General features: G+C 31.0%; 1 protein-coding gene across 3 annotated transcripts in view; it reads right to left on the reverse strand.

Annotated features, from left to right (window-relative positions):
- Positions 1–4,715: 4,715 nt before the first annotated feature.
- Taf3 (TBP-associated factor 3) overlaps positions 4,716–23,703 on the reverse strand; it is a 102,932-nt gene continuing 83,944 nt past the window's right edge. For all 3 annotated transcript variants that reach the window (XM_067272910.1, XM_067272911.1, XM_067272908.1), the window contains 2 exons: positions 7,589–7,689; positions 4,716–4,944 (listed from right to left, as the gene is read on the reverse strand). In XM_067272910.1, coding sequence (XP_067129011.1) covers positions 4,821–4,944; positions 7,589–7,689 — 225 coding nt within the window. In that variant the 3' untranslated portion in view covers positions 4,716–4,820. The remainder of the gene's footprint in view (positions 4,945–7,588; positions 7,690–23,703) is intronic.

A 23,703-nucleotide genomic window follows, 5' to 3' on the forward strand; every position in this document is an offset into this window, starting at 1 on the left:
CTCCGTTCTCGAGATTAAGGAAGAACAAACAAAAAGAAACAGACATACCACAGTGGGAATTATAGATTATTGGGCTCAAATTGCAGCCCAATAATCTATAATTCATAATACAGGAGATTTAAACCAACTATTAAAATAAATATTCTATACTTTTTGAACATGTTTTCAAATATTCTAAATTTTTTGATCGTCATTCACTTACGTAAAGTTATGACTAACACTATTTAGAAATTATTATTTTGAGATGAAAATAAAGCTAAAAAATCAGGTTAAATATCCTCTATTTAGTTTTTTCATAATTTTTTGTTTCACCTAGTTACTGTCATTAAAGGGTTGGAACATTGTGATGGAGTTAAATTGTTCTAAACTTTTTGAATTGAACTTCTAGCTATAGATGGCTTAATTATAAGTTTTGGGTATTAAAATATTAAACATTAATGTATTGATAAATATTTTTTGTGTTTATTGAAAGTATGAATCAAATGTATTATTGTATTTTTAATTTTCATTTATGTATTTTGTATATAAAGCACACATCTAATAAAAATCATCTTTTTTATTAAGGTATATATTTTTATTCTCCAAAAAATTGAAAAAGAATGATTATTTTTAATTTCCCTTACACACACTCATACAAAAACAAAATTTGTTGGTTTGATATGCAACTATAAATAATATATATTGTACACCAAACTCCTGATTATCCATGCTAAATAGTGCATGGAAAACTGAATAATCCAAAATAGCCCTCCACAGTATTGTGAAGAGCTGGACAGATCCCCATCCAGATACTTCTAAACAATACTCTAAATTCTCTTTTCAAATCAGAAAATATCAATAACCTTTAAGTTAAAAATTATTTTAAAATATTTAATAATGTAAAAAAGATATAAAATAAAAGATACAACATCCTGAAAAAACACTGACAAATTCCTCTTTTTATGGGAAAAAGGGAAATTCAGTTTCCTTTTTCTACACCTTATCTTGATTTTCTCACACCATCTGGCCAAATGACACATCTGATCTTCCCGTCAGCTGATGAACTTCTCAGGTGGTGATTGGAGGGATTCAGAAATAAAAGGGGCAAATTTCCACCCATTTGGGGAGTTCCTGACCATTTTGCAAGGCCTAACAGTGCTCCACCACTCTCCTCCTTATATTGTTCTGCCGAGTCATTGTCAAGTTGAACTTCTTGCTCCTATCAGCACAGAGATGTCCACAGAGGTAATATAATCTGTTTGTAAACTCTCTCTCTCAGTTAATAGGGAATATAGGTCCTGTATCTCAAGCCCCTTTGTATTTAAGCCTTTCCTTTTGTTTTTATCTGATTAAAATTTTGATTTGAAACTTATATGCTGGAAAAAAGGAGGCCATTGAGGCCTCCTCTTTTCCAGCATATAAGTTCCGACGTCTTACTGAGAGTCCAAGTGGCCTCCCACTCGAATCCTTTTAATTTTAATGCCATCCACTGACAAAGTGAGCAGATCCCGATCTGACGATAAGAGGGCAATACCCCCTTGCCCATATTCTCACAGTATAAAAACTACTCAGAAGTTTTAAATGAACTACAGTGTACAGAGTGTTTTGAAATTCCTGTTTTAAAACTTGTAGGACAAATTTCTTAAAAAAACAAATAAGATAAAAAATATTCAGTAACATTTTTCAAATAAAGTCTTTATTAAGGAGTTATAGATATTTATAGTTCAATGATGTCACTTCTGAGTTTTGTAAAAATGAAAACAAATTCGTGTTTTATTGTTATTTAAATTGAAAAAGTTTTAAAGAAAAACTGAGAAGATTCACCTTAAAATTTTGTACATTATTTTTATGTATTTGTAATAGAACATTTTTTTATAAAAATATAATACTTCTTAAGCACTTTTTTTTTGCTTTCAATCCTAATGGACTACAAGAGCTGCTCAATATGACTACTTGCAAACACTGTATCTGCAAAGCATGTTCTGGTACACCTGCTCAAAAATACCTGGTGTATGTTCAATTTCTTGTGCTGTGACCATAATTTGTGTAAGCAATCTTCGTCATCTCTACAGGGGTCTCTTAAATAAGACTCTTCATGTGGCTCCAAAGGAAAGGGATGAGTGGAATTAATCTGGCAATTATAGAGGACAAGATATTGGGCCATCTCATCCTATCCACTTTCACTTGGATGTTTGAAACAAAATCTTTTCAGATTAATCAAATTATGGAAGTGGCACCATCTAGTAGAATAGGATGTATGCAGGATTTCTGGAGGAGTGAAAAATCTAATGAATATGTTAGGGTCCATTTACGCTACATATGACTGTCGAGTCCATGGATACAGAAGTCCAGCAGGGCAAAAAGGACCAGATTATTTACTATGGTACCACTAGTGATATGTCATAACAAGATTACTGACATAAAGGCTAGTTCATATGTCATGAGTGCAGAAAGGATGCCAAGAGTGGCATGTGGTTTTGGTGCTAAAAGGAAATATTGTATTGTATTTGAGGCAAACAATGTAACTTTTCATGACTTTTGTCATGTAAAAGTACATTTAGTCCTTAAACTTTTTATTATGGAGACTTTTCTAAGTCAATTAACATTTGTTGTTAGCCCTAACATCTAGCTATCCTGCATGCACATTGCAAATCACATAACATATACACACTTTTACGTATCTGAATACAATTTCATAAAAGCAGAATAGGGTGAAAAAGACCAAATAGTTCTCTTTGCCCAAAACTAGTCCCCTTACCTCTTCTTTAACCAAGTTGTTTGTTCTGGTCAGCTGCAGACATCCCCAGAGAATTGATAAAATAAAATATGGCCAAATGGATATTTGGCCATATTTTATTTTATCAAAGCTTTAGTTACAGCATTCCAAAGATGTGCATTATCAGGAGTTTGAAAAATTCTAAGATAAAAATGAATCCTTGGAATAATAATTATAAAACTACTTTTATCCCCAGATTAAGAAGCAACATTAATTATTCGTATGCTTGATTTAGAAAAATGTTTTTATGACTTTTGCTGATACCAGAAAAGCAAACAAAACAAAAGAAGATTCAAGAGATGAAGAGCTTAGTTGAAGAAAAAACTTTGAATAATGATATTGAAGAAAATACACTAAGCATTTATTGTTCAAGCAAATATTGTGAATCTAAGCCTGGTGAAGGTTAGATTATAGTCTGTAAAGGTTAGGACCACGATGAGTGTACTGATGTCACAGCTGATGATGATGATTTTGTGCTGTTTATGCAATTAAATTAATAATTTGAAGTGGAATTGTCAACTTGCACAATGAAATGTGCTTTGAAAAAAGAATCTTGTCTATGTAATGTACTGTATACATCTAAGTTTTTTTTTTTTTTAAAAAGTCTTGTTTATTTTATTCTACTCACATTTTAAAAAATTCAGCAACAAGTTGCATGACTTTCCCAACTGTTATGAGATTTTATTTAAAAAATAACATTTATATAATTAATCATAATAAATGAAATTATACGTGGTGCCATCTGTTATGAAATTTTGTTATAAAAAAAACTTTTTATAGTTTTAATTACAGTAATACCTCAGTTTTCATTGACTTCAGTTATTATCGGTTTCGTTTGGATAACTGATGCTCTACTGTAGTTAATCTAATTACAGATGAAATACTATCCTACTGCCCCTAATAATAAAAACCATTAGAATAGATGTTCATTGCAAATTTGATTTTTATGACACCACAGTTGTCATCAGATGCTTCTAGAATCTCATCTCATTGTGAAACATCAAAATTTCTGGCAAGATACTTAGATCCCTCAAGAATTCTAACTACATTCTTGAATGATTTAGAGGGGGTCAATTTGTTGGCCAAGTCTCACTCTAATGTAATTAACTACAGTACACTTGCTAATTCAGTCCTTAATAATTTGGCATACCCCAGTGTGATTGTCTATATGATTCCATTTCTGTTAAAATATTATTCTTTCAATCTAGGATAATTAAATGTACAAGATTTAAGTTTTTCTGGCAATGTGTAATAAGACAATGAAAGCATGGCCAGATATAATGTCAAAGTCTGCTAGTCACAAGTAAATGTTTTGTTTGAACACACTGTACAGTATATTTTACTGCTTCAATTACTATATCTAACAAAAAACAAAAACTCAAAATTAGCTACAGTTTGTATATCAGTAAAATATTTATAAAATAAAGTTTTGTACACATTCTTATGTATTATTATAAAGTTCTGAAGTGTGGTATTTTATGGAAAAAATGCACTTTTAACTAGTATTTTTCTAGTAATTTTTTTGATATTAACATACTTTGCATAATGTAATTTTTTATATTCTGTTATATTCAATTTTATATTATTTCTTAGAGGACTTTATCATTATAAAATAAAATTTTGATCTATTTTTTTTATAAAAAAATTCAGAATTTCTTAGGATTAAATAAGCTTACAAATTATGTATTCTTTCATTATTGGGTTTAAAAAACAATTTCAATATAAAAAAGTAACATTTTTTTTAGTAAAAATAAGATTCAAAAAATTAATAATAATTATAAGAAAAACTTTCAAAAACATAATTATATCAACAACAAAAAATTAATCTTCAAAATTGAAATAAATAAATTAATTTTAAAAAATCTGTTCAATTATTTAATTTTCATTTAAAAAAATAGAGTCTGAAGAAATAAACAAAATAATTATTAAAACAATTTTATACACAATAAATTAAAACAAATACAGTAAAAAAAAACAATATATTTACCCACAAAAACAAAGTACAATACAACATTCAGTATCAATTTACAATATCCACAATAGACAATAACAATAATGATATAAATTATTTTTCTTTTTTATGTTTCTTTTTCTTTCTTCTGGGATTTGCTCCTTGACGTTTGGCTATACATCTTGTACAATACCAACTTTCTTCTTCTTTAGGAGGCACTACTATTCCTACACATACCCTATAAATGGAAAAAAATATATTTTTTTATACAATTTACTATTTTTTAATATAATTTATATACAATTGGAACACAATACACAATTTATTATACATTATATAAAAGTGCTTTATTTCATTAAAACCTAGTTAAAGTATGGAGAATAGCAAAGTTATTTTAAATTTACACAGAAATTGATTAATTAACATGAGTCATCAATATATTAGGGTATATATGGCTAGTCACAATTTACATACATTAAAGATAGGTTTGACTTGCAACAGAATAATACAGCAAGGACGACATGAGGATTGAGAAAGAATGTCTTAAACTATACTACCAATGATGACATATAGATTTTGGAGTGGATTTAAATTCAGATACTCATTGAAATACAGTGGTGCCTCATATAACATATGCCTCGAATAACGGACGCTGCGAACAACGGACTTTCTGTTTGGCTGTTATGTGACTTGAGCAACGGACTGGCTATGAACAACGGACTTTCCATCATAATTGGTGACTGCTCCATGGGTGTGTTCTTTAATAGTGGTCACTCTGCGTCTCCGCTACTACAGGAGTGTGCTGCTGTTTGTAGGCATTTAGGAACGATGGTGAAAGAAAGAAAGATGGCGGCTCCGCACTATCGATAGTATCGCAATGGAGGAAGCTATAATTCTAAAATATGAGCTTTTAAAGGCAAAAGAAGGGTCCCAATTGTAAAATTTAACCATAAAATGGATTATTTGTTGAAAGAGCATTCAAAATAGCCTCGAAAAAAAATTCGTAAAAACACTTACATCACCGCGTGCGCTAACTGGCGCTTTCACAATTTCTAAATTTTCATTCATAAAACCACATAATGGACCTGGAAACGAAACTATCTGAGCCATGGAGGACGCCATGTTGCTTTCCACAGGTAAACTACTGCTACAAGCAGTCGTTTTTGCCATTCGACAGTGTGCACTCCCACCGGAATTTAGGAACACATTCCACAGGAATTTTTAAACGAATGTTGCTCGCGCAGAGTTACGCAGAGGAATAAAAGAACGCACCCCATGTTCATTTTTTTTTATGATACAGTGCGGTTATTTTATGCTGCGGAACGAATTAGATATTTTAACATGTATTTCTATGGGAAAATGCGTTTCGTATAACGAACGTGAACCTGGAACGGATTAAGTACGTTATATGAGGTGCCACTGTATAAGCTGACATCTTTCCTTACAGTCATAACTGACAACTTACAAAGAGATTAGATTTATGTAATAAACATAACACACCATACATACGTAAGCTAGCACAATTTAATTGAAAAAAAACAAACATTTTTGGATTCTTTTATGAGGCTGCTCCTGATTATTAAACTGTTCAAAAATTGTATGAGATTCTTTGAATTTGTATTGAGATAAAGATAATTATATCCCTACACTTGAACAATATGCAAGCAAGCCTGGTGTGTCCCTGTGATGGGAAGATTAAATTGCTAAAAAAATATTTGGTATTCAAACAATAAGAACCATAGAAACTATTGAAATCTATAAAGCTACACTCAAAGGCATTTCCATCAATAATGTAGAAAGTATTATCACAAGCTTGGCAATCATTGCTCTGCAACTTTCCTCAAAATGGAAACTAATCCACAAATTTTAAGTCTTGTGAATTTTGTCACCCTATCATCACATTTGTGTGTTTATGTACCAATTATATATTTAACATTAGTTGTTGGGATGTAATTTGATAAAACTGTATACCTATAAATTCCCACTGTCATCTGTCTGTCTTTCCTTAATCTAAAGAACGCTGTTAGATAATGAAATTCAAGACCAGATATGGAAAGTTTAGGGGCAGGATGCCCTGATTAACAATATATGCACTTCTGGGTGGCATTGAAAGTCATGTTATTTCAATTCAAAAATTTTTCCCTGAAAGGAGCTAGTGAAATGACCAGCACAACTTCATTGCTAATTTGAGGTGGAGTGCATATATTTTAAATTAAATTAATTAAAAATTGCATTGGACTATCTACATTCTTCCTCAAATCTCATTACTGTATCTGTACTTGAACATTTTTTTCTTAGAGGAGTAACTTCTCATTCTCTGTGAGTTATTGGATATGTGAAATCTGAGTGTAGTGGCCCTTTCACCTTCATTCACAATCTCCTTCTTCACAGTTTGAAGGAGGGGAGTCCAACTAATCAGCTAGATTTTGGTCCATGTTATATATTATATCCTTGTTTATTACATATTAATTTTTATTTTTACTTATTATACCTTAATTTTAGGATTTGTTACATTTGGTTACCATATAATAGTATTCCATTACAGACATGTTTTGTGAGGTGGTAAACTTCCACTTGTTTATTTGTTTATTGCCTTTTACACCTGGAGGCAGTTTATGAACAGACCACGAATGAGTCAAACTTAGGCAATAAAACTTATTTTTTCCTTGCATCCTCCTAAAACCCTGGAAATAATCTTCACACTCTGCATTATGCTTTTGAGAGAAAAGCACAGTATTTATGTTAACTCAAGTAAAGTGCTGGGTTTTGAGAAAATTTAAAAAATTAATAATGTAACAAACATCATATGATATATAACATTACATTTTTCCTGTTCAAATCAAATAATAATACTAAAAAAAACAAAATAAATAATTACATACCAATGATACCAATCATCGCATTCATCACAACCAATCATTGGACTTCCATCATCTGGTTGTTTACAAGCTGGGCATATCCAAATTTTATTTCCACTTTCATCCTGAAAGAAAAAAATAGCTTTACATTTTAAATAATTCAGTAGATAACAATTTTTATGTTATAAAGAAATCAAAAATTAATGTCTAAACAAACAAACAGCTTAGTTTGAGTGGCAACAAACATCTATTTATATAAGCTTCCAAATAGTAGTACAGAATAGAAAAACTTTTTGCCACATAAACAACCTTTTAATTAAGATATCACTATGGAACCAAGTTTTAAAGATTTTTACTTATTTTTTTTAATTTGTCAATGAATAAAATATATTCATTTTTGACAAATTATAAAAAATACAAAATGTAAGTCATTGTATAAGATTAAAAAAATTTAAACATGAAATAAATCTTCAATTTATGTAAATTAAAGTTGGTTACAGTATAGTAACCTCTACAAAGAATACAATAATGCAATAACAAATCATTTATTGATTACTTGTAGAGGTACTTTCAACATTTATGATATAATTAATTCCTGACAAAGCATAATAAATTAAACTTTGACTTTCTACGGGCTTATCATAAATTACATGGAGATTGTTTGAACTAGGTAATACCACATTGAAATGGTCAGGAAGAAGAAAAAGCACTAAAATCATAAAAGAAAACATAAATCAGTTATAAAGAGAAAATCTATTGTACAGGAATACACAAACATATCTTATACTAATAGTGGATAGCTACACATTGAATGTATAATATCCAATTTAATATTAATGGAAACTTGCAGTTGAATGCATAAACACAACCTACAGGATTGCTTTAGCATATTTGTTATCCAACAAATTCAAATAATGGTTTGATATTTGTATGTTTTCAATAAATAATAATAATAATCCTATATTTATTCACACTTTAATTTGAATTTATTTCACTAAACATTTTCAGTATTCAATCATCATTGGAATATACTGCTTGATTAAAAATAATAATAAAAAATAAAATAAAATAATAAAAAATAAAAATAATAATAAAAAACAATGTTCTTTATTTAGTTCACCTGGTGAACTAAATAAAGAACATTATTTTTGATCTGTAAGACTAAATATCTGCATCCATAATTTCCAGTATAATAAGTCCTATTAATATATAGAAAGTACTAGTATACAAAATAAATTTTAAATAGAGTTAAAAAGGACAAAAAGGCATAATAATTAATTAGTGGTTAATTAGGTTTAAGTCTAGGGAATTAGGGCACCAAGGAAGTACTTGGAAGTCTTGGTCATACTCCTCCAACCACTACAGGAGAATTCTGGCCATATGATATGTTGCATTGTCATGTTGGGAGATTACATCTGCCCATCAACATGTATAGGTGAACTTAATCTGGAAGGATGGATACATATCCAATTTGGTTGAGTGCGCCTTTCAGATATGAGTGGGCCCTAATAATTCCAAAAAGACATTCCCCAGACCATAATGCTGCTGCCATCACCAATTTGTGTTCTTCCAGCAATAATTGCAGAATGTTTCTTCTTGAAGGTTTCTTACCTAACACACCAATGTCCATCTGTTTGATGAAGCAGAAAATGTGACTCATTGAAAAAGATAATCCTTTGTCATTCAGAAGAGGTTCACAAATTGAAGCCATTTCTCTGCTGATGCATCTTTGTCAGCATGGGTGTAGTAACCATCCGTCTGCTGCAGAGCCCCATCTGCAACACGGTTCACTGTGTTGACATTTAGACTTATGTCTGATAGTCCCCTGGTTTATTTAGGTAGTGAGTTATTCAATTATAATGTGTCATTTGGCCATCACATACCTTTGAAGCTGATATTCTTCTCTCGTATCAATGGCCTGGAATGCCCTGCAGTTTCCACACCATTTCTTCACAATGGTGCTGTTTGTTCAATCATGGTACACTTTAACCACAGCATACAAACAGTTCACAAACTGTGCAGTTTCAGAAATACTACCACCCTTGGCCTGAAAACCGATGATCATCTACCTTTTGCAAATGTGATAAATTGCACATTTTACTCACGACAGTGACGATTGATATATTTACACATTGCCTATGTCTCATCTTATTTACATATGAAGCCAGCTCATGATAAGTGCATCCTAAAACAGTGTTAAAATCACCTATTTTAATAAAAATTGAAAATTGAAAGTACTTGCAATTTTTTAGTCAACACTGTTTTAGTGTGAATTCTCTTCTGTAGCATTCCCAGCATGAAGTGTAAATTATTTTTGTCAGATAAGTGCTTATTTCATGCTGTGATGTCAAAAATAAGGAGTAATTATATTAATATGACTTGACTGTGTAGTAATTGCAGTAATTTCAATCACTTTGTTCAATTACTCCATTATTTTAGGGAGTGCACCAATACACTCCCTAAAATAAATCCTATCAGAGCTATTGATGATTCACAATATCAATTTATCTCTAGGCTAGTTTCAAACATATATATATATATATATATTAAATTGTTTGCATAGTTTACAAAGACCCAATAGGCATTGAGTCTCCTTTAAATGCCAGCTATTTAATTTAAACTGCTAAATACATGCTGGGTGTCATTAAATTTCTTTATGCAGCTTGTGAGACTTAAGTGTTCTGTACATTAGGGTGGAACTTATTTGAATCTACTCCATTGGTAAATATTTACTGGTAGCTCAATGTCACTGAAGTTTTATAGGTTTGAAAAAGTAAGGATGAGTATATGGCAATTACAAGCTTCAACCACATGTATCCATTTTAGTACAACAGTTTGTAAAACTGTAGTTGGTCATCTCAATAAATAAACCATTAAATTAATCATGACTCGTGATCTTTATTTTGCTGACATCATCAAGTCTTGCTGAAAATGTTTTTTCCCTGTTTCTGGTTGAGGCTGACTCAGTGACTCATACTACTTACATCAGCATCTATTGGCTATTTGGCTTGTATGGACAAGTTCAGGCACATCACTGAAGGACTGCTGATATCATCAGATGCATGGACTATATAATCCAGAAACTGCTCAAGCAAATCACATAATACATTTTTGTTCATTTTGGCATAGTTACTAAATAATAAATATGGTGGCAGCAGCAACTAGATCTATAACTGGCAACAAGTTGCCATCCTTATGTCAGGCTCTTGGTTTGTTTTTATATCACCATCTTCAACTGAAACAAACTATCAGGCAATCATCAGTTGTTACAGTCAAAAAGCTGGCAATATTTTATCAAATGGCAAGGATCCCAATGATGGATCCAAGAAACTGCATAACTAAACTAGAACAAACATTTGAATAATGGCGTTTGCTAAAGAAAAATAAGAGGTGACAATCTGTAACACAGCAAACAAACGAGGCTGAATTTGTTAGTAAACTAGATGCTCTAGGAAGAGAAATGTCAAAAATATTTCTCATCTTAGAGCAGTCAACATGATAAAAATTCCAGAGGATCATGAGTTTTTGTTAGCTCAGTGTGAGAAAGGACGTAAAGGGTCAATGGTAGGCATGGTTGCAAATTAGCTGCGAGGAGAAATGATCAGCACAGAGACAGGAACACTTAACAGAAAACATAGAATGGAAAACTTGGAGAAGTGGTGAAGACATAGCAGACCTAATACCCTCAAGAGGCAGCACAGATATTGAAGAAGATGCAAGCTGTAAAAGAGACAGAGTATCTAGTGAGAGAGCAGTTGGAGGCAGATTATCCAGACAGCAAGAAAGAGACACTCTCTGCCTCTACCAAAATAAACTGATAAAGTTACATTAAACATAGTACTGAAAATTTCAAATTTTGTGAATTGTGATGTTTAAAAATTTTTTCGTTGCATTTTGGTTTGTAATCCATCAAGTTTTTGAATATTGTAGAGTCTACATGACTATTTAATTTGTCTGTAATTGTCCAAAAGTGAAATAAGTCTGGTTTACCAAAGCAGATCTTGTATGTTTTCATTTGTCATAAATCGCTCTTTTTATAACTTTGTGGTCATTGAGCTACCTCTAAATATTAATATATCAAGTTCAAATAGTTTGAAGGGTAGGACCACAAAAAAGTAAGCAATTTATTTTTTCCCTATTTTAAGCACCACCCTACTGTACATGCTGTGGTAATTTTCCCATGGGAATCCTTGAAAAATGTTTTTACTATGATATGGGATGCAACTGTAGTTTACAGCAAATAATATGAAAGTGGGCACATCCTCCTGTATTATATCTTTTGAACTCTTCATTTTACACAGATCAGTGAATTAGATGTCAATCAGAATGACAACCAAGTTGCTTTATAGCATTGCCTTCAAACTGAATGCAGTTTTGTATGCAGAAGAACACTCTGGAAATTCAAAGTGGAGGAACAAGCATGATGCCGTTAAGGCTATCAAAAATAAGAATGAAGCAAACAGGCTGGTAGGAGGACAGTGCAAGAAGACCAGCAAAGAATTAGAAGAAAAGGTTCTGCAATGGATCTGTGCACAGCTAGAGAAAAATAACTGTCTCCAGATGGATGATGATGAACAAGGCAAGAGAAATCTTAACCTGGTTAGATGAAAGTGATAAACAAAACATGGTGTTCTTAGCTAGCAGAGGATGGCTAGAAAAATTTGTGAAACATGGATACAGTAATATAATAACCTTATGCTTATGGTAGTAATGTTGTAATGTTGTTGTGCAATAGTGTGCTTTTCTGTTAAATAAAAAAGAAAAGTTCTTGTGAACTATCCACAGTTATCATTATCTGGAAAAGAGAACAGATGGGGGAAACCATGGAAGTGATGGCAGAAAGAAGAAGAATGACAAATATTTTCCCCTTTTTATATTGTTTGGATGTGAAATTCTGAGAGAATGAAATAGACGCTGGTTCTCCAACAGAGGCAGGAGGCTAAGTATATTCTGTAAGTATATTTACATATATACTTGCATAATGATGAAAATGATATTGTAAAATTCTATGTTGATTAATATATTTGCAATGTGTGGGTCATGCTGGTTCAGACTGGATTCAGTATCTGTACCAATTTAAATGAAATGCCCCTGTAAGAGAAATTGACAAAAGACAAAGCATAGACCTCTAAAGCAAATCATTTATTGAAGTATTAATAAAAGTAATCTTTATTACATAAGCTATACTAACAAGGAGAGGGTTTCCAATTCAAATGAAACTTGGTGAATGTATAGCCCTTAACACAAACAGCATCTTGTCCAAATAATAGGACCCAGTTCCCAAGCATTTACAAAAAATGGATCTCTGAAAACTATGTCATAAGTGATTAAAAATCATGTTGTCATTTCCTATTTAACAAAAATGATGCCTCTGCAGATTTAACTGTAACGTCACCAAACAAAATTTTTATTTCTTCATATTTATTTTCAGATATAGTGGTATTTTTATATTTGAAGTATAACAACCATAAATACATGAGGAAATGGTGAACCTTTTTGAGCCCGAGTGCCATGTAATAAAGCATACTTAGCTTTAAATATGTCTAGGCATGCCAAAGTTTTAGACTTTGAATAATGATATTTAAATAAATTAAACAAATTTGCTTTAATTAGAATAAATGTAAAAAAAGCTGACTGAATAAAAAGGATGATCAGGTGATAAACTGAAGAGATGATTGAAAAAGACAGACAATAAATCAAAACCATATATGTTGTTGTTGTTGTTATGTTATGTGCCAGATAATTTCTCCTTACGTGCCATAGGTTTGTCACCCCTCATCTATAACATTAACAATGAAAAAACCTAGCAACAAGTTGTGCAACTTTTATGACTGTTATAAGATTTCGTTATAAAAACTTTCTACATTTTTAATTATTATAAAATGGCAAAAAACTTAATTTTGAGGGTAAAGATGAGTTTTATAAAAAATTGAAAATGCTAACAACAAATAAAATCTTTATTAAATCTGTTCCCATGTGAGATATGACAAATGGTCACACTCTACCTTTCCATCCCCTTAACCTTTCAAAATCAAAATTAATAGCATTAATGCTCTCTTATTCATAAGCTACTGTGCCAAATTCCATTTCTTAACCTTTACTTTATCCTAAGATATTAAACAAAATAGATGCCAACACACACGGCATGTAATTTTTCTAATCATTTTTTTGACTTTTGAATTCAGGTGGTCTCAAAATGTGGAAATTTGCAAAAAATTTGGAGGGTAAAATTTCACATGATTCCAATACAGTACTTTCCATTGTTATGTATACATAACAGCCAAGAAAGTAGAAGCTATGGCTATGCTATGCTGTTTTAATAACAGACCTGTCTTTTTTGTCCATGCACTGTAACTGCCTAAATTTATTTGCTCTTGATTACACCATATACATATGTATATTTTAATTAAAGTTTTCCAACTGTTTGTATCTGCTTTAATTTGTTTTATAAGCTTTAAACATGAGGAATAATAACAGTAATAATAATGCTAATGTTATGTAAAATAATAAGATAATTATGTTACATAAAAAAACAACTAAAATTGCAAAACTTCTAACCATTATTGTGTTACTCCAGTGCCTAGCATCTTGTCCACTTTGGCTATTGCTGTTCCAAGGAAACATGAAACTTCCAAAGCCTTATAAGCTAAGCATTCAATTTTCAGAGGCCAATTTTTTTAGAAACACTTGAGAAGTGGGATGTAAGGAGATGTTTGTATTTTTAGGGCTACAAGCTCATCAAGTTTTTTTCAAATCAGAGATCCAATAGTAAGATACTCAAGAGTTTCTTTGAAGGAAGTCACACACCAACTAAGTTATATTCTTTTTATGCTGGGAAATGAATTTTGGGTATTTTTTTCCCCCATTCACATATTTTTTTTTACCAGTTATCATTTTTTGTGCTACATTCAGTATAATTTTTGTTTTTAATATTTAATTATTTTTCTATATTTTCTTCCTTATCATATTACTAGACAGTATATTTATTTTAAATGTTTTCTTTTTCTTTAGTTAGCTTTCACATTCAGTTTGTTTTTGACAAAACTACATCTTGTTTATAAAATTGCAGTGCCGTCCTGGCTTACCAGCTTAGAGGTATGAAAAGATACAGTACATGTTAAAAGTTGTAATTTGGCACAGCCCAAATCATGCACACATAAAAAAAGACCCGACTTGTAGGTTCTCGGAAGACTGAGAACCAGGTCAAAATAAAATACAAAATGGCAACAAACAGGCACTAGTGTGAGATTTGCGCATGCGTTGCTCATTGGGAAGTTAGAAATGTGACTGTTGCAAAATTGAATTTTGACAAACAAATCTTTGAAAAAACCCATTTACCTAGCCTATGTTATTCCTGACATATCTCTGGTCGTGATGTGCTGACCTCGACCAGTTGACCTGAGATATCGCGTTTCAGCATCAGAACGTTTTTGAAAGTAGATGATGCTAGTTGTTAGTTTTAATATAAAATTATAACTTCCGAAATATAATTTTTTTCTTTTAACATTTCTTAATATATATATTTTGTTTGTGCAAAATAAAAAAATAATTTCAATGCAATAGCGACAATTATTTTTTTAAAAAATGGGAAATTTTTGTTAGGTATTGGCAAAAATTCAACCTGAAAAAATTCAACATGCAATGGAGAGAAATTTCAACATTAGGTTAATTTCACTGAAAATGCTTCGTGAACGACCTCAGGGCCGTGGTCAGCAAAGTGTAAATGATTGTGCTCAAAACCAGCGATACCAAAGATTAGAGAATGAGAACTAGACCCGCCATGAGCATTGAAGTGATCCTGCTTAGTAGTATCCGAGACATAGTCTTGTCCCAAATATGGCTTTGCCGTTTTACTTGTTTATTTTATAAATGGCCAATTTTCTATTACATCTTGTCATAAAACTTCTTAATCAGCTTACACTAATTTGAAAATTATCATCCTTAATTCAAAATAAATTCAAACAAATCTAAAATTTACAGAAATTCAAACATCTCTTAAATCTCGAGATATTTCAATTCTTCTAGATAAATAAAAATAGATCCAAGATTGGGGTTTGATTTGACATGATATCAAATCATGATATTCAATTTCAATTTGACTTGATATCAAATTGAAAATTTATCATCAAGAAACCTTCTTCAAATAATGCCTACAACATTTTGTCATAATATGTTGGTACAACAAAAAGTATGCTTGCCATGAATTTAATTGATCATCATAATGAACTTGGTAGATATATGACTGAGCTAACATAGTGCATTTTAGAATCCTCACTTGATCCCTTTTGGGCCAATATTCAATTACTGATGTCCTATTTAAACCCAGATTCACTTTTTATAAGGAAATCTTGAGACTGATACAAGCAATCAGCATATCTTGTTATTTCCACAACACTGGTCTCTTTTATAACCTTCCATGATGATGAAAATGAGTAAACAAATTTTTTTTTATTTTGCAACTGTGTTAAAAATAAGCAATTTTTTATTTGTTTATTTAGATCTTCTATACTAAATAATAAATACAAAATATTTATTTGAAAAAATTAATTTTTCGGATGTTATGAAACTTTGAAATATTATCATCTTTTACATTCTTGAATTAACTCTGGAGTTAAAGAAAAAAAACATGACAAAGCTGTTGCAATATAGAGTGCAATGTGTGTACCACATGCAGTTGACCAATCAGAGGCATTCCTGCAAGGTTGATATGCGACATGCATAGATGATGATATGCATGTGACAAACATGGATGTCAATACAGCACATGATGATTTGAGCTAATTGACTTACGAGTTTTGTAATCAGGGCTGCTGTATGATATATCAATGTCATGTGAGACAAATGCATACCAGCACCTGTGTGTGTCACATGTTAACCTTCCAGGAACAGCATGTACTGTACTGTACACTGTACATATTGTACCTGTATTGCAATAACTATTTGTAATAACATTTACTGCAAATGCATTATATAAAATTTACAATTTTCTTATTTGCTTATATATTTCTGCTTGTATTATATATTTTGAAGCATGATGCCACACAAAGTTCTACTTCACAAACTAGGGAAAAGTATCTGCTTTCTTTTCTAACTTTATTTCCTTCTGCATCTTGTTTGCACACACTCTTGTTGGATTTGCCTTTTCTTTGAAAAGAATTATATCAGAAAAGTCTCTCTCTGTCTGATAAAATGGAAATGCTGATGTCCCTGTTCTACCTGGTTTTGTAGATAAAAGTGGCGAATAAAATTTCTTCATTATGCATTCTACTAAATTTATTTGATACTTCAAGACTGTTTCTTTTCTTCTGCATTTTTAATAAATAAGGAATGTATTCCATAATGCCAAATTCATTAATAAAAAAAATCGTTTTATAATCTTTTTTGTGGGAGTCAGTAATTTGATAAATGCTGATCAACTTTATCTATGCCATCCCTTGTGTTGTTTTAATTCATAATAGCCTTAGATTTGTTTACAACAATACCTCAATGCTACACTTGTACCATGTCTGCATTATGAATGGTTAAAAACAATAATACTTTTTTTTTTATCCTTCCACTTCACTGGACTGTAATTTTCAAAAATTGTAGACCTATGAATTCCCATGGCTTCCATCTGCTTGCCAGTCTGTCCTTTCTTAATCTTGAGAACATAGTTAGTTAGATTAAAGTTGAAACTGGATATGGAAAGCTTAAAAACAGGAAGCTCTGATTAACTACATATGAACTTCTGGTTTGGAACAAAAGTCAAGTCATTTCAGTTCAAAAATTTTCTCCTGAATGGAATTAGACAGATGACTAGCATGACTCCATTGTTAATAGGAATAGTATGATATACAGGGGCAAGACACTACTAAAATTGAGAGCACTGTGATGAAAAACTAACTCAGCATTGTGATGTCATAATAAATAATTGCTCATTACTGTTACTTCTCCTCTTGTCTAAGGTACAATTTCTCCTTTTTCAACTTCTTGTTTTTTTATATCCATTGGCAAATCTTTTTTAGTTACGGTTTATACAAAAACCAGCTTTTAAAAAAACTGGTTTTTGAATCTCAACTTTTCTACAAAACTGGTTTTAACCAGTTTTCAAATTTTCACCCCCCCCCAAAAATGGAGATAAGGAATATTTACAACTTATTTTAAAACCTTTTTAATTTATTTAATATTTATAAAATTTCAAAAATATAACAAAATAAAATTGACCAATATCTACACAAAACAAAACAAAACCAAACTAAAATATCACATTAAACTATAAAATTTACTCTATAGAAAACCATAAAGAAAAACAAACAACAATGAATGCCTACAAAATATTTTATTTCTTATTTTTCCTAAGAAAATATGATTTTAGAATGTAAGGATGTGGATTAATGTAGGTTTGTGTCGAAGGTAACACAAAGAAATAGATACAAAATGGAGGTAAGAACACAACACACATTTATTCAACAGAAAGCATGAGGAACAACACGCCACTTACCAGGGTTTACACAAGTTAGATCATGGCATGGACTGTAAAGGAAAGGGTGTGAAGATTCCAAGTTTAAGGGTTACATTTACAACTTCCTAACATAGATAGCAAAGAACATCTATAGATTATTGCTCAACCGTGTCCTTATTTTGCACACAAAACTGCCAGAAATAGAAAAATCTCTCACTTGAGCTGGGTTTAATTGCTTTGAAGCATTAAATAATAAATCTACATTTTTTGTTCTTCTGTTTGTACCCTCTAATACTAAAAACTCCTCTTTTAGTATCTTAGGGCTGGATGAAGGTCACTTCTTCAGGTTCTTGAAAATATTTATGCAATGATTTTTCCACAGCATTTTTTAAAGCTACAGCTTGATTTTCTTCTTTGCCACTTTTCTCATCATTGTAGTCATCTTATATAGAATAATTTGAATATAATCTCAATAATATTTGTCCAGATAACTTAATAATATAGATTTTGCAGCTAGTGGAAGAAATATACTAGATGACTTTGTCCAAACATTCTGTGAATTTTGTAAATAAAGGAGAAGTGTTACTAATCCTGTTTGTCTTCTCTCTTGAATTCATGCCTCTACAGCATGTAACAACTTGCAACTAATTTGTTTTCAAATTTTTCAATTCACATAACAAAAATTCAAATATACCTTCCTTTGTTAATAAATTTGCATCTTGTTGTCCTAAGGCCTCAGCTGTTAAACATATTGGTTCTAAAACATTAAGGAGTTCTATCATTTTATCTTATACTCTGCTTCATTCCACATGTGAGAAGTACTAATGTCATTCAAAGCTAAGTGTACAAATCTTTCTATCATGGTCTCTAAACTATTTCATTTTTTTTAGCAATCAAGAATCAGACTTAATGCCTTCTCATTTTTCTGTTTTACATAATTCTGGAGAATGCTATTTCTTATGAGAGATTTTATAAAAATTTGCAAATTTTTCTGATTTGGAAAATCGATTGTTTATATTTGTCTGATAACACAGTTATTCTCTTGATCTGTCTGATCTACAATCATCCAGATCAAGAGAACTTAACTCGTCATAGTCATACTCGGAATCCTCAGACTTGCCATTTTCCGATTCCTCACTCGTAACATTTACATCAGTTTCAGCAGGTTTTTATTTTTATATAATACATCAGTAACCGCTAAGTATATCACATGTGAATAATATAGTTGATTAATTATAAGTAATATTTGGCCAAATTTTTTCATAACAGCAGCACCTTCATTTGTTACTGCAACTATATCAGTTGCTAGATTAAGTTAAAAATTTGTAGCCTCTCAGAAACCAGTTTTAATGTTGTCTTATCATCCATCACAAGAACTAGCTATGAAAACTAATCCTAAATTAAAATTGTTTTCAAAATGGCGTACGCTGATATTCAAATATCTGTCATTTCTCTTGCTAGTCCATTCAACTAAAGTTACAGAAAACTTTTTCCCATCCTTCTTCATACAATTCAATTCTTTTATGATTTCATATTTGACATTTTCATAAAATGTATTAATAAGTTCCATTACTTGTGAGTTGTTTTGTAGTAAGAAATATCCCCGTTGTTGCAAAGACTCTCATATGAACAAGCCTGTTGTAATGCTATTAATGGACAATCCATCAATGGCAGCAAGTTTTGAAATAATTTCTTCTGAACTATCCCTTTTCATAAAATTAAAAACACATTCATCATGTGTTGCCAGACGTTTTTACATTGTTGCATGATTTCTCTCTATTGTAGGGAGAATTGGATGTTTTTAGGTGTAGGGAGATTTTTTTTTTGTTTTTGTAGTTAGTTTTATGAAACTTAGTATTTAACAATATTCCCGTTTTATGCCAGAAATGATTTTGTGTCAAAATGCTGATGTTTTTAATCAAATAATTAATGAATTTTTATGTTTTAAGTCTAGGCTCAAAAACTGGCTTTTTTAGTTGGGAAAACCCAGTTTTCAAATAATATCAATTTCTTCAAAAAACCGATTTTTCAAAACAGATTTTAAAAACCAACAAACCCTATTTTTAGTAAGCTTAACAGTCCAAACATATCAGTTCCATTAGAAATCAGCATACCACTTTCATTAGAAATACACATCTGCCAATTGTGGTGATGTGCCAATTTTTTGTATTACTTATTTTATACAGAAATCTATTGGTGCTTTATATCTATGGGATGCACAGTAATTCTAAGATAGTAAGATAGCCAAAAAACAAGGTAAAGCATAAAAATTTACAAAGGATAAGAAATAATAGAGAGGTTGAAGCTGAAGTTTTAACACAAAAACGTGTATGTCGAACGTTCAGCGCTGCTTTCCTGTAAGCCTAGATAGTTTGACAATGGTGTTTGGAAAGTCAGTGGAATCATGCTCAGCATTCCAAAAGCCATTATCAAACTTTTAGGCTTACAGGAAAGTGGCGCTGAAAGTCCGACGTACACGTTTTCATGTTTAAAACTTTGGCCTCAACCTCGCTAGTGAAAAAACTGTCTAATTATTAAAAACAAGTACTTCTACTTTCATTGCTATCTTGTATTTTGAATGCAAAGTTTCATCAAATAAAAAATACATAATAGTAGAATTAATATTAAATAAAGTACAGTACTCATGTAAAAATTATTTATTACAAACTTTTTTGAAAAAAGTCAATTATTTTGTTTTGTTTTATGCTAATGTTGATAATGGAGTGTAACATACCAGCAGGTATCAGTAATGGAAAATTCAAAAAGAACTCCAATTCCAGAGTTATAATGTAAAACATCATATTTTCTAGAATGAGTACAATATGAAACTAATTTCAGTTAATCAATTTTTTGGATAATTGATTTTTTAATAGACACTTCACAGTACTTTAACAATATTTCAAGTAATTATTTTTTCATTTCAGATACTCAATATATTGGAAAATTTTTGAAAATTTAGTTTTGGATTTTATGTACAAGGTATGACAATTTAATTCCTGGAATGCTTCTTTAAAAAATATACACACGGAGCTATACGCTAGTGACTACTGTCACCATCAATGTATTCTCCTTGTGAATCTATACACTGACTTAAATGGCATTCCCATTTCTGGAAGGAGGCCTGAAACTCATTTTCCAGAATACTGTTAAGCAGCCATTTCACATTCTGTTGGAGATCAGTTATATTAAAAAAGCTTTGTCATTTTAGTGCAGTTTTTAATTTTGGTGCAGCAATCACAGGGAGCTAAACCAGGTGAATAAGCAGGATGATCTAATTGGGTAATTTTTTTGGCCAGAAAATGTCTCACAGTGAGTGCAAATACTCACTGTGACTTGGAGTGATAAATGATCTTCTGCTCGTCAGGTCACAGTTTGGGTCTTTTTCTTCGAACAGAATCTCGTAATCTCTGCAGTACTTCTAAATAGCATTGTTGGTTGACTGTCTCTGTTCAATAAAATTCTTGGTGGACTATTCCCTTGTAATCGAAGAAACACACCAGCATGGTCTTAAACTGTGTGACATGTATGCCTTTTTAGGGTGTGGTGAACTCAGGAATTGCCATTGAATGATTTGTTTCTGGGATATATTATAGCATTTCAGTTGTGCATTTGCCAACTTTCACACAAACTTTAATATTAATACATTGTTCTAAATTTCAGTCACCCATATTTATGCCAAAGAGTACACACAGATAACTATTATCTTCCAAATGCTAATTAACAACTAGATCTATTGGTTTTAAATTTATGCATGTATTAGTTCAAACATGTTCAAACACAAATGTGCATGTCATTTTGATATAATTATGTCACTGACAACACTATGCAGCCATTCAGGAATTAAATTGTCACTTCTTGTATATTTTGCAGCTATACTGTTCATTTACATGCTTTTTTTATAAGAGGTTTTTTCTTGTATTTGAAAAGTTTAAGATGAACATAATTTATCTATAACTTGTTTCTAATATAATTAGTATTTATAATTATATAAACCTTCAAAACTCATTGAAGAATACAGAACAAACTTGAGTACTTACAGATTTTCCTCCATCTTCAGGAAACGTGTAGATTATTATATTGTATCGAGTTTCTTACACACAAAGTGTACTCCAAAAGTACTTCTTATTTTTTAAATCTTTTATTGCTACAGTGAAAATATATTTTGGGTAAGCAATATAAATATATTAATCTCCCTGCCCATCAACTGCAAGTTTCATCAGAAAAACCTAGTCATCCCTTGTACAGTAACATATTAAATTGGTGGGTGATATCAATGAGCATTTGAAGTAGTAATGCACAATTGAATTCCTGAATGGAGAGCACATTGCACCCACTGAAATTGCATTTGAGGAGCTTATATGGTAAACTGGCAGCTGATGTGAGCATTGTTGGTTTGAAAGACATGCCAAGCTTACCTTAGCACTACAATGACTAATAAAGAGCAAATAAATCAGCTAATTTTCCAAACTGGAACCCAACAATTAGAGAATTGTGTGCAACCGGAAATAGTCAGTTTCTTAATAATTATCTCTGGCACATTACTATGTAAGAGGTGGGTTCCACACATTGATGAGTGCCCACAAGAAGCAGAGATTGCAGGCCTTTACTGAATCTTCAGTGATGCAAGTCCTTAATGAAAAATTTCTTGACAATATTGTTACTAAAGATGACAACTGGGTTTACCACTATGAACTCAAGTCTAAATGTCAGTCAATGGAATGATGGCACAAAGATTCTCCAAGAAAGAAAAATCAACAAATTAAATTGAAATAAAACAGAAAAATCAGCTGAAATAAGTCATGTGCAGTATTTTTTGAGATTAAAGGAAAGTAATTACTGTGGACTTCCTAGAACATGGATGTACAATAAATGACGTTTACCACGTGGAGATGCTGAAGAAGTTTAAATCACAAATGTGTATGTTTGGCTTTAAAAAAAAAAAAAAAGATAATGTTTATCAGAAAGATAATGCATTCCTCACAGAACCATCTTGACAAGGGAGTTCACAGTACATTTTCCTACATATCCCATTTAGAACCAATTTGGCATCACCCAACTTTTATCTGTTTGGTCTAATGAAGAATGGGTTTTGAGGGAATTAGTTCTCTAACACATCAACATCTGGCTCAGTCAGACTGATGATTTTTACACAACAGAAATACAGAGACTTGTTGAGTACTGGAGAAAGTGATTAGAAATTAATGGAGATTATGTGGAAAATCATTAAAAAGTTAATAAAGGCATGTAAAATAGCATGTATATTATCTTCATTTTCCTATTTGAAGTAGTATCCGAGATCAAAAAATAAAGTCATTACTTTTGAAGCACTCTTTATATATTAAATTTAATTATTCTAAGCAAAAAAAAAAACATTTGCCTTATTCAAGAAATTTATTTGATTATAATTAATTTCTATTAATATTTTCATAGATGTTTTCATTGTCAGAACTTACAAATTAAACAAAATTATAAATATATAAATTAATAGCTCAAATAAATTAAGTAAAAAATGATTTTAGTTATATGAATATATTTATATAAAACATAGCTGAGGCAGAAGAAAAAATAAAATGTTGAATAAACATTAAGCATCTCTTACTGTTTGGATATAATGATTGCAAACTTTTTATCACCAGAATTGGAGTTACTACATATAGTCATTTTTTTCCTCTCTTTTTGTTATTGCATATCTAGTGAA

Source organism: Centruroides vittatus, unplaced genomic scaffold, assembly GCF_030686945.1.
Source record: "Centruroides vittatus isolate TY-2023 unplaced genomic scaffold, ASM3068694v2 contig_459, whole genome shotgun sequence".
In the NCBI taxonomy this organism is placed as follows: domain Eukaryota; kingdom Metazoa; phylum Arthropoda; class Arachnida; order Scorpiones; family Buthidae; genus Centruroides; species Centruroides vittatus.